Raw genomic sequence first — 12,533 nt, 5'->3', positions numbered from 1 at the left:
CCAGGAAGGCGATGAGAAGATGCCCACCGATGTTGGGTGATTTCAGGTGAAGAAGGCGAAGCTTGACTCTTCAGCCACGAGGATCAGGAGGCGTCGAGCATGACCAGGAGCTGGATTTGAGCTGTCCCACGAAGGATGTTGAGTGCTGGCGTGCGGTTTCCTGATTGGACCCAACAAGCCATGGCAACAGCAACCCACGCAGTAAGCAAAGATTGGCTTCGGTGCAGACCAGCAAGGTTTGATAGACTTGTCTCTTGGTAAGGAATCAGGGCATATCTGGAGCAATGAGGAAAGCCCAAAGGAAAGAAAAGTTTCTTTCGTGGGGACCCACCGGTCGATGGACCAGGGATTGCAAAAGGGCCTCAAGCAGAAATGCTAGAAGCGGGATCACGGAACACTCGTGGAGTGTAGGCCCACAATCTTCGGTGCAGATGGTGCTCGGGGCTTGGACTACAAGTAGCCCAATGTACAACTTCAGGACAGCTCGGGAAATTGATGCACTTGCAAATGTGCATGATGTCCAGGAGTTCCGGTTCCAAGTCACTCCTGAGGGCTGCAGGTCTTAGCTTTGCTGGGATCTCGTGTCAGCCTCTTAAAAGTCTGGAAGTCCGTGTCTTGAGTTGCAAATACTTGGGGGTCCAGCGGGAGCCTCAGAAATGCAGACCTGCAAGATGCTTCTTGGTGCCTGTTTGAACAGGGGAGACACTCCTTGACCCCAAGGGAGATTCTTCTGTCTTTTAGTCATGTAGAATTTCGAAGTTCCAGGATATATGTTGCAGAGTTTCATACAGGTGTAATCTGAAGTCCTAAGGACTGGGATCCCATACTTATAGTAAGCAAGGGGGTTGGACATACTCTTGGAACCGACCTATGGGACGATCCAGGGAGGGGGTGGTACACCCCTTTCCCTTTGTCCAGTTTTGCGCCAGAGCAGGGGCTGATTGTCCCTGCAATCGGTTTGAACTGAGGTATGCACAGGGACACCAAGTGTGTCCCCAGTACTGTCTGAAAATCATTCTATGAATGCACCCACCCAGCCCCAATACACTAAAGCCTGCCTGGGGAGGTGGTTACACCTCCCTGTGACAGGAAACCTATTGTCCAGGCCTCCCCTGCTGGCGTTTCATTGAGCAGCAGGAGGTCAGACTCGTGTCAGTGGCTGCAGATTCCATTTTGTGATGCCAGGCTCTTTTAAACTATTACTGGTTAGGTAAGTGTGTACATGTCTTCTCCCTCTAGAAGGGTGGAATTCTACCCCCACCGCCAGGACTGGCGGGGGGAGGGGGCGGGGTGGTAGGATTCCAAACCGTTTGACACCAAACAGGAAACATGCAGCCATTCCAAAGTTAGCACTTACCGCGAGGTTATAATGCACTTAAGAGTATATGTCTGGCTGCATCACAGAACAGCCTCAGAGAATAGATTCCGAAAGCTGCAGAGGGGTCCTGCTCATGAATGGGCACCCTCTCACACAAAACCAAGCACTCTGCCTTCAGGATTGATAAGGCCTGCCAAAGGAGTGACTGATAGGTTTATATGTGTCAGTGATTAAAGGTAGATTTAGGTAACCTATATCTTAGTAAGGGTGCATGCACCACCGTACCCAGGCTGGAGTAGCAGACCTGTGGTGCCATTTTGGAAAGCTTCCCAGGGGTGGCATAATACATGCTTCAGCCCCTTGTAGGCCTCTGGGGTGCCTATGCCCTTGGTACCTAATGTACCATATACTAGGTACTCACAAGGGTAACCCAGTAACCAATCTAGAGTGTACCTAAAGTACATGCAATCATTTTAGAGAGGAAGCAGCTAGGCTGGGATCCTGAACAGCAGGACCCCAGCCAGACTAAAGTTGAAAAACTGTGAAACACCAGCAAAAAGTGGGAGTAACCATAGTAAGCTACTTTCTACAAATAGTTTGGAATTTTTACCTTTCTTTTGCATTCGCCATCTGAGAGGTCTGTGGCCAGTTTGGCTTAGGACGTAAGGCCCAAAATGGTAGGGTTTCAGCTGCTTCAGGGACCAAACCACAGCTAGGGCCTCCCTCCCAATGACCCTACCATTCTGTTCCTCGGAGAGTAGCATCCTACTTATAAATGCAACAGGTTGGTACTGGCCCTCATCATTGGTCAGGAAAACGCCCACTCATATCCCTAGCTCAGAGGCATCCGTCTGCACGATGAACTGCTTAATGTAGTCTGGAGCTTAGAGAATTGATGCTGAGCTTTTTATCTTAAGGGGGATCACCTCCTTTCTCCTGGGGAGGTTTAGTAAACTCTTTTTGTTCTCAGTGGAAGTTTTGGTCACCCGAGTCTTGACCCAATGGTCTACCTCTTTTCACAATTTGTGGGGAGAAATTAGACCTATGTCCACCAGATAGTGATACAACGTTTCGTTTGTGTAGTACTTAACATGTGTTCTTTCATCAACAGATTGTAAAGCCCAACATAGTCATGCACTTTACTTACAGTTAACCAACCATCTAGTGTTTTTTGGAGTAGTCGATGATGTAAACTCAGGACTGGCTCAGGATTTTGTGAGCCCCCTAAATCTAATCCTATACTCCTCAGTTGTGAGTCCAAAGCCCTTAAATTAAGGTGCTGTTCGAGAGGTCATAGGACTCAGCATCAGAACCACTAAGGGTCAGAAGTCTGTCCCTGCAGTTTCCAGTGATAAGGTCCCAAAGTAATGTTTGACTTCTTCACTTTTCTCATTCCACAAGCTCTCTCAAAGGCAGTAAACCTTTTGGTGATGTCACCTTCTTATATTTTGGAACAAACCCTTTGGGGATTTTATGGTCCTAGGATTGCTCTATTTCCCTAATTAGTTTGCTCCCTCCATTGAAGGGAGGTACACCCATCTCTGCTCTCTCTTTTTGCAGAGTCAGGAGTCTAGACTTTAGATTTATTCTTTAGGTCAACCTTGCTGGAAGGATGTCCTCTTAATTGAGGTTCCTCAATGATCTCATCAGAACATGACCCACCTATGTGGGACATAGGTGCTGTCACTGGTTAGAGGCGGCAGACCCGAGAGCAGAGATCAGCGATCACACTCGGCAACTCTGGGCATTAGCTTGCCTCATCTTCACTAACGGCGCCACCAGACCGCCGGGGATGCCTGGTCTCACCCTGGAGATACCCATTAAGGGACCATCTCTCAGGTCAACGACCCAACGACATCACCCCCTCTCAAACCCTCTGCGACTCCCTAGCCTCTTTTTTCCACAACAAGATTGCTGACATCCACAACAGCTTTGACAATCAACCCGGAAGCCAACCCACCCTACCATCAGCTGACTATCTTCCCCCCATTAACACCCTCAACGCCTGGAACCCTATCTCCACTGAGGACACCATCCGCCTGATGAATTCCATCCACTCTGGATCCCCCACAGACCCATGTCCTCACCACATCTTCAACAAAGCAGACTCCGTCATAGCTCCGCACCTCCGAGACGTCATCAACTGCTCCTTCAACTCCGCCACCTTCCCAGATGACTGGAAACACGCTGAACTCACCGCCCTTCTGAAAAAACCAACAGCAGACCCCACCGAACTCAAAAACTACCGCCCCATCTCGCTTCTTCCATTCCCGGCCAAAGTCATCGAGAAAGCTGTCAACAACCAGCTCGCCGCCTTCCTCGAAGCCAACAAATTACTCGACCCCTCACAATCTGGCTTCCGAGCCAAACACAGCACTGAGACCGCCCTCATCGCAGCAACAGACGACATTCGAACTCTACTGGACAATGGAGACACAGTCGCCCTCATCCTCCTCGACCTCTCTGCAGCCTTCGACACAGTATGCCACAGCACCCTTTTACAACGCCTCAGAAACATCGGAATCCAAGGAAAAGCACTGGAATGGATCACCTCGTTCCTCACCGGAAGAACCCAGAGAGTCCGCCTTTCACCATTCAAGTCCGAGGCCTCTGAAATCATCTGCGGCGTACCACAAGGATCCTCACTCAGCCCCACCCTCTTCAACGTTTACATGAGCCCCCTCGCGGCCATCGCCCGCCAACACAACCTCAACATCATCTCTTACGCGGATGACACTCAACTGATCCTTTCTCTCACCAATGACCCCAGCACCGCCAAAACTAACCTACACGAAGGAATGAAAGAAGTCGCCGAATGGATGAAACAAAGCCGTCTGAAACTGAACTCAGACAAAACAGAAGTCCTCATCTTAGGTAAATCCCCCTCTGCATGGGACGACTCCTGGTGGCCGGAAGCCCTCGGAAATGCACCCATCCCGACAGACCACGCACAGAACCTCGGCGTCATCCTGGATTCTTCACTCTCAATGAACAGACAAGTCAGCGCCGTATCCTCCTCCTGCTTTAACATTCTTCGCATGCTCAGAAAAACATTTCGCTGGATCCCCTCCGAAACAAGGAAAACAGTCACCCACGCTCTAGTCACGAGCCGACTGGACTACGGAAACACCCTCTACGCAGGTACCACCGCTAAACTCCAGAAGAAACTACAACGAATCCAAAACGCCTCAGCCAGGCTCATATTAGACATCCCACGCAACGAACACATCTCTGGTCACCTTAAAGACCTCCACTGGCTACCCGTCAATAAGAGGATTACTTTCCGACTGCTTACCCACGCACACAAATCACTCTACGACATCGGACCAGATTGCCTCAACTCTCGACTGTCCTTCTACACCCCCTCCCGCCAACTTCGCTCTTCCAGCCAAGCCTTCGCCACTGTCCCTCGCATCAACAAAACCACCATGGGAGGCAGATCCTTCTCATACCTGGCTGCCAAAACATGGAACTCACTCCCCGCTTACCTTCGCCTCACCCAGAATCACCTAGCGTTCAGAGAGCAACTTAAAACGTGGATATTTGACAAATAATCCTCCTCCCCTCCCTAAGCGCCTTGAAACCCTCTGGGTATGTAGTGCGCTATATAAATTTTATGACTTGACTTGACTTGACTCAGGGAAGCCAGGAAGGGTTTCGCAGCGGTCGAAGCACCTTGGGACCCTACGGGTAAGTAGTGCGCTATATAAATGCCAATACATACATTTACATACACCCCTGGAGTCAGGGTACAGGGACACTGTTGTCCCTATTTAGTGACGGAGTTTCTGCATTGTCTTCCACGTCACTAAAATCATCATCTTCTGAGTCGGGATCACCTCCTTCAGAAGGGTAGTGTGGTATATGTCTTCTATGTCTATTGTAGTTTTTATTTATTAGTCATTGGAATTGTAGTTCTGTTACATCATATAGATTCTTGTGTATTTAATATGGAATGTATTTGTTTGTGAGTCCTGGTTCTAGTTCAGAGAAGCGTTTGGAGCTGATCTGACTAGATGCCTTTACTTTAGCACCAGTGGGTCTTTTACTATTTATTAAATAAATAAGTATTTAACTTTAATTTGTCTCCTCCGCTCTTTACAATGGCGACGAGGTTTATTTAATTATTTATTGACCCACTGTGTTGCTGAATCTCCTCAACATCGATTGTTACGAAATTAATCAGCACAGACTTACTGCGTGGTTGTGCCGGCTATCACAGTCTTTCTGGTTTGAGGAGTTGGCCTTCTTTGCTGAAATTTAAGGTACTGTCGAAATTTCATTATATTTAAGGATTAAAGCGGACAACACCGCTAGTGGATCGTTTGTCCGTTGGAAACTGCTCGCGCTTGCCTCACGCGCAGCACGCTGGATGTTCTTGCTTCGCGAGCTGGATCTTTGATGTTGTACGGAGTCACACGTCTGCGCGTTGGAACGCACAAGCTCTGGTGGAACGCGTCGTTTCACGTTCAGGCTGCACGCAACGTCGCGGCCATTTTGAGTGCATCTTTAAAAATCTGCGTGATTTTACGAAGAAAGTGATGGCAGAATAGGAACTTAAAGCGTAAACCAAGTTTTTTTTCAGCGAACACAGTGATTCGCTCACTTAAAAGGAAATCATAATTTTTTGCTATTTTGCATTAAATTCTGTGATTTGCACACATCTTATTACAAGTGCTAGTCGATTCTTCGGCGGTACAATCTTACTTTCTGTGATTTGCACACTAAAAAAAAGAGCTACTTTAACTTTACTACTGTGATTTGCACACTTATTATTGGAAGTGCAAGTCAATTGATATTTCATTTTAATTATAGTGATATTTTTATTATATTGCTGTTATTTTGGCATTTTATTATCTTATAAGAACAACTGTGATGTGTGTTTCTTATTGTTATTAATACTAATATTTTATTTCAGATTTAAAAAAAATATATATATATTGTTTATTGTTCAATATGGCATATTCTCAAATTTGCAATCAACCTTCCATATTTCTGGAAATTCCTGGGAAACCAAAATTGCGTTGGAGGAAAGGGCTAGAGAATTTTGAAAACTATATTGTTGCAATTGATGCAACAAATTTCTCTGCAGAAAGGAAAAAAGCTATTCTTTTCAGTTTTCTAGGAACTGCTGCAATTGAAATCTTCAAAAATCTTGAGCCTATTGCAGCACCAAGGGGAGAAGGAGATGTATGGAATGTGTTTAAGGAAGCTGTAGCGAGACTGGAAAAGCAGTTTGATGATGAACCAAACGTCATGATTGAGAGACATGCTTTTCACAAGAGGAAACAAATGAGTGATGAGTCAGTTGAAGACTACATAGCTGCTTTGAGAGTATTGGCTGCTAATTGTGAGTTTGGGGCATATGTTGATCTTTCTATCAGAGATCAATTTGTGTTTAATTGTTCTTCTAAAAAGGTGCAAGAAAGACTTTTGGCATGCCGCAATCCTACTTTAGTTGAAGTAGTGGATTTGGCAAAAAGTATTGAAAGGTCGATAGAGTCTTCAAAAATTATCGAGGCAGAAACTGTTAAAGCTGCAAATGTATCTTCCATTTGTTCAGTTCAAGCTCGTGGAAAGAATAATTTCAAAATAAGCAGAGAGTCTTGTTTGAGTTGTTTTAGATGTGGTTCTAAAACACATTTAGCAAATTCTTTTGATTGTCCTGCACTTAAAAAGAAATGTAGTAAGTGTGGGAAAAATTGTCATTTTACTTCACTTTGTAGGACTCTTAAAAGAAATATTAAAACTAATACCACAGTTAGTTGTGTATCTAATTTTAAAGGTGATATGGAAAAATTAATTATTACTATTGATGATGATGCATTTAATGACCATATTAGCAGTGTTACTCTTCTTTTTAAGGCTCCTTTAGGGACTGTCTATGTCGTAAAAGTTGGGTTTGAGGCCATGGCTGATTCGGGTTTGCCAGTAACCATTTTATCTGATGTGTTTTTCAATGAAAATTGGAATGGTGTAAAGCTTAAAGTTTCTGACATTAATCCTAAAGCCTTTGGCAATTTTGAAATTAAAATGTTGGGTTTCTTTGAAGATCATTTGAAATTTGAAACTCGCCAAATTTTCTCTAAAATATATGTGGGGATTGATGGAAAAAATATTGTGGGTTGGTTTGATTTGGGTAAGCTAGGTGTAAATTTATGTCCAGGTTCTGATCATCCAATCCATTTAGGAGATATGCCTATAAATAACATTGTATTAGAACATTCTTTATCTTCCATTCTTCATAAGCATGAGAAAGTTTTTGAGGATGTCGTGGGAGAATTAAAGGGATTTTCACACAAAAGTAAGCTTAAAAAAGGAGCTTTACCTCTTCAACATAAGGTTTGGATGGTACCTTTGGGAGTGAGTGATAAGCTTAAATTACATCTAGATGATTTATGCTCACAAGGTTTTATAGAACCTACTGACAGTTTTGAGTGGGTTTCGGCGATAGTTATCGCTCTTAAAAAAAATCAAGACATTAGACTATGTGTGGACCTTCGTTCACTTAACAAAAATATTGTAATTGAAATTTATCCCTTGCCTAGGATACAAGAAATGTTGGCGGCTGTCAATGGTGCAAGATTTTTTTCGATCATTGATCTTAAATCTGCCTATCATCAGGTAACTCTTGTGGAATATTCAAAGGATCTAACAGCCTTTATTACTCCGTTTGGTCTGTACAGGTTTTTGAGGATGCCTTTTGGCCTGGCATCAGCTGCCAGTGTGTTTCAGAAGTTGATCGAAAATAAATGTATTTCATGGTCTCAAAGAGGTATAGTCTTTTCAAGACGATATCCTGATATTTGCCAAGACCATTAGTGAGCATAATTCAATTTTGGAAAAGGTTTTAAGCACTCTAAACAACAAACATATGACAGTTAGCAAAGAAAAATGTAAATTTTTGGTCAATGAAATTAACTATTTGGGTCACAAAATCACTCCTGAGGGTATTTTTCCAAAAGAAGATATCATTAGCAGACTGGAAAATAGTAGTAAACCAAAAGATAAGGATACTTTGCGCTCATTTCTCGGTTTAAGTGAGTATCATGCAAAGTTTGTAAAGTGATATGCTTTGGTTGTTAAACCACTTAGACAATTGTTAAAGAAAGGGTCAAAGTTTGTTTGGACAGATGTTCATGATTCAGCGTTTGAAAAGGTTATTAAGCTTATAGCTAAGGCACCTGGACTTAACACTTTTGATCCAGAGGGTAAATCATTTGTAACTGTTGATGCAAGTACAATTGGTTTGGGAGCGGTGTTCACACAGATTGTTGAGGGTAGAGAAAGGGTCATTTCTTTTATTTCTAGAGGTATTAGGGGAGCGGAAGTTCACTATAGTACCATCGAAAAGGAGGCTCTAGCCTGTGTGTGGGCTGTGGAAAAGTTTAAGAATTTTTTGTGGGGAAGACCTTTCACTTTAGTGACTGATCACAAGCCACTTGTTTATATGATGGATGGTGTGAGGAGTGGCAAAGCTTCATCAAGATTAGTTAGGCTAATTGCGAGACTACAGGAGTTCAATTTTGTAATTTTGTAATTTTGTAAATGTCACTGCAGACTGTTTGTCTAGATTACCTCCAATCAATGATTCTAGTGATGAAATTATGGATCAAGATGAATGTGTGGTAGTTTCTATTGATGCTGTAGAATCTTGCAGTTTTGGCATTGATGCGAAAGAATGGAATTATCATTTAATGAAAGACAGTGTTTTGGAGAAGGTTACATTTTATGTTATTAATGGATGGCCTTCTGTGAAAAATTTAGAATTACCCTTGAGGAGTTTTGCACAAGTTGCTGAGGAATTGTCTTTTGAGAATGACATTCTATTAAGACAATATTTATGTATCCCACCAGCTAGTCTTAGAGATAGGATCATTCACTTGGCACATTCTGGACAGCCTGGTGTGTCTGGAACAAAGAAATTGTTGAAGTGCCATTATTGGTGGCCTGGTTTAGATGCTTCTGTTGAAAGGTTCATTGATAACTGCTCAGTATGCATCAATTCTGATAAGCACTGGAGATTTGCTACTGAACCACTGTCTATAGGTGATGGTCCAACAGGTCCTTGGCAAAGACTTTCAATTGATTTTTCAGGACCTTTTGAGTGTCTTGGTAGGGAGATGAGATTTTTAATCGTTTTGATTTATGATTTTTCCAAATGTTTATATTATTCTTTTGTGGAACATCCCACTACTGATGAAGTTTTTTTTTTTTGGATAATATTTTTAGGATTGAAGGGGCACCGGTCTCCATAATGTCAGATACTGGTGTTCAGTTCATTTCAAGTAAAATGCAAGCATTTTTTAATAAGTTTGGCGTATCTGCAGTAAGGGCTCCTCTTTATAGTCCTCGTTCTAATGGTCAGGTGGAGAGGGCAAACAGATTTTTTAAAGAGGGTATTCAAGCTGCTTTGGAAAGCAAACTTGATGTTTTTGAGTTTTTAAAGGAGAAGATATGGAGTTATCATTTGACTCCTAACTCTTGTACAGGAGTTTCTCCTTACTTTTTAATGAGAGGCAGGAAACCAAGGTCTGTGTTTATTTAATAAAAAAAAGAAAAAGGAAGTTAGCTTAGAAGATTCTATTGATAAAGCTAGGAACAACACAGTTACAGCTCGTTTTGTCTGGAAAGACTCATCATGATGAATCTCACCATTGTAAGAACAGAAATGTAGCAATTGGTGATTGGGTGAGAATTGTTAAACCATTTTTTACACCTAAGGGTACGTCAACATTTTCAGAACCATTTCAAATTGAAGATGTTACTAACTCTACTGTTCTGCTTAAGGACAGGGGTTGGTGGAGCAAAAGTTCGGTGGTTGTTCTTAAACCAGGTCAGGAACAGTTTTTTGGAAAAATGGGAGATGGTGTTGGTGTCTCATTTAATGATTTTTCTAGTGATTTGTTAATTGGAAATTCTGTTTATTCTAATGACAATTCTGGGAATTGTTTTAATTCTGACAATGCATGTTTGAATTCTTCTGATCTTGATGCTACTGTTCATGGGGATAATAGTCCTATGAGTTCTTCTGTACAAGATGTTCCTATTTCGCTTAAAAGAAATGTGAAATTGCCTAAATAATTGGGTGATTATGCTTTAGACTAGTTTTGTTATTTTGTTTTATTTTGTTGGAAAAGATACATGTGGTATATGTCTTCTATGTCTATTGTAGTTTTTATTTATTAGTCATTGGAATTATAGTTCTGTTACATCATATAGATTATTGTGTATGTAATATGGAATGTATTTGTTTGTGAGTCCTGGTTCTAGGTCAGAGAAGCGGTTGGAGCTGATCTGACTAGATGCCTTTACTTTAGCACCAGTGGGTCTTTTACTACTTATTAAATAAATAAGTATTTAACTTTAATTTGTCTCCTCCGCTCTTTACAGGTAATCCCTTGCATACTCTGCCATGAGCTCCTGGAGCTTGACCTTGGAGGCACATGACCCCACAGAAATCTTTTTAATTCTACACAGAGACCTTAACTCACCCATCTCTAGATGTAGGTTGTAGTGAGGTCCAGCTCCTCACTCTGTCCTGTTTATCAGTAATTATTTCACTAATAGTGGAAGTCTTTTTACCAGAGGTCTTAGAAACTTCTGAAATACTTTTGTCCCTAACTACAGTAAGTTTTGCTATGTCAACTCTTCAGTTTGGCCTTTTAAAGTAGGATTTTTTATTGCTTAAATATCGTATTGAATGTCATTAAATAATCTAATTTTCTTCTTCATACATTTTGCAACCCCTTGATTCCTTTCTGGTATGTTTTCATACTTATGTTTGTTGGTTCTTATTTTAAGAATACCTAGTTTTCTTAACATGGTAACCAGCATTAGATTACTAAATATGTATTTCTGCTCTTTGTGGTAGTCACCGTAGTATATCCTGATGTGTGTTTAATTCACTTAGAATGATAATCAGTAATGAAAACTAAAAAAGCCATATATTAGTGTGAATTAAAATAGTTTTGCCTATTTTTTTGTTTGCAGAAATTCCTAACCTCAAGGACCCACTGGCTGCTAAAATCCTCAGCTCAGAAGAGAAAAAGGATGAACAACCAAAGTGACCAGGAGCAGATCCCCTCTTCAGAGATCATGGCCGCCACAGAGTTGAGATGAAGGGGCATCTTTATCTGCTGTTTGTTCCAAAGTTGTTCTTATTCTTAACGGAAGATATTAGGCAACGAAGAGAAACAATCTTGTTTTCGTGCTGCTCTGTCATGATTGGTAAAAGAAGGGACGGTGTGGTGCCAGAATATTGCGGCTTAAATATGGTTTAGCAAAAATATTATGCCCTAAATATTGTTTACAAAACTATCACCCACTGCAGTTTTTTGTGTGTTTTTTAAGGCATTTTCACATTACATAACACTTTTGGATGGACAATTCATTCCAGAACATAACATTGAGATGTGCTGCAATCATTCTTTTAAAGTTTTTTCCGAATGATTCCTTGTTCCGTCGGATAAGCCAGGCATTAGTCAATCAGCGTGAAGAGCTTGTTGTCTAAAGAAAGCTAAAACCTTTGAAAGGAAACTTGCTGAAACTCTACCTGTGCAACCCTCCAGCCCCCAGGATCATACCAAAAGACTTACATAACATAACGTGTATTTGTAAAGCACACTTATCCCCTGTGGGTCTCAAGGCGCTGAATAACAGATGTTCATTGTTACCCAACTCAATGGTACCCATTTTATCGACCTCAAAAGGATGAAAGGCTTTCAATAAATTTTACTCTGAACTTAAAAAAAAAAAAAAAAAAAAAAAAAGGATGAAAGGCTGAGTGGACCCACTAGGGTTTGAATCTGTGACCATGAGGTCGAACACAGGCCCCCGCAGTGGATGCATTAGTCCACTAAGCCACCAGACCTGCACTAGCACAGACATTTGTCCACTCGGCCGGGAAACGGCAGTACATATAGGAATCCAAAAGGGCTGCACACATTTAAGGGTAACTAGGGCCAGAGAGTTGAGTCTATATGGAACTCAATACCCGGGATCTCTACGTAATTAGTTTTCCCCTTTGGATATCAAGTATGCAATGGAGTAAACTCCACCTCTATTACCCGAGTTGCCCAAGAGTCTAAGGAGCGGGCATCGACTTTACCGTGTTCTGTAAACTCCTGGAGGACTGTATCCCAGTATGTAACTAGTGGACGCTTTCTCAGGCTCAGCTTCTCCTCTCTACGCAATGCACTCCATCTGTGCCCAT

General features: G+C 42.1%; 1 protein-coding gene across 1 annotated transcript in view; it reads left to right on the top strand.

Moving 5' to 3' along the window:
* Positions 1–12,081, top strand: part of LOC147709787 (omwaprin-c-like) — a 32,487-nt gene extending 20,406 nt beyond the window's left edge. Inside the window, exon 3 of the mRNA XM_086925559.1 lies at positions 11,312–12,081. Coding sequence (XP_086781685.1) covers positions 11,312–11,388 — 77 coding nt within the window. The 3' untranslated portion in view covers positions 11,389–12,081. The remainder of the gene's footprint in view (positions 1–11,311) is intronic.
* The last annotated feature ends 452 nt before the right edge of the window (positions 12,082–12,533 follow it).

This window comes from Lissotriton vulgaris, chromosome 6 (assembly GCF_964263255.1).
Source record: "Lissotriton vulgaris chromosome 6, aLisVul1.2, whole genome shotgun sequence".
NCBI lineage: Eukaryota > Metazoa > Chordata > Amphibia > Caudata > Salamandridae > Lissotriton > Lissotriton vulgaris.
This window is presented reverse-complemented; position numbering and strand designations above follow the sequence as displayed.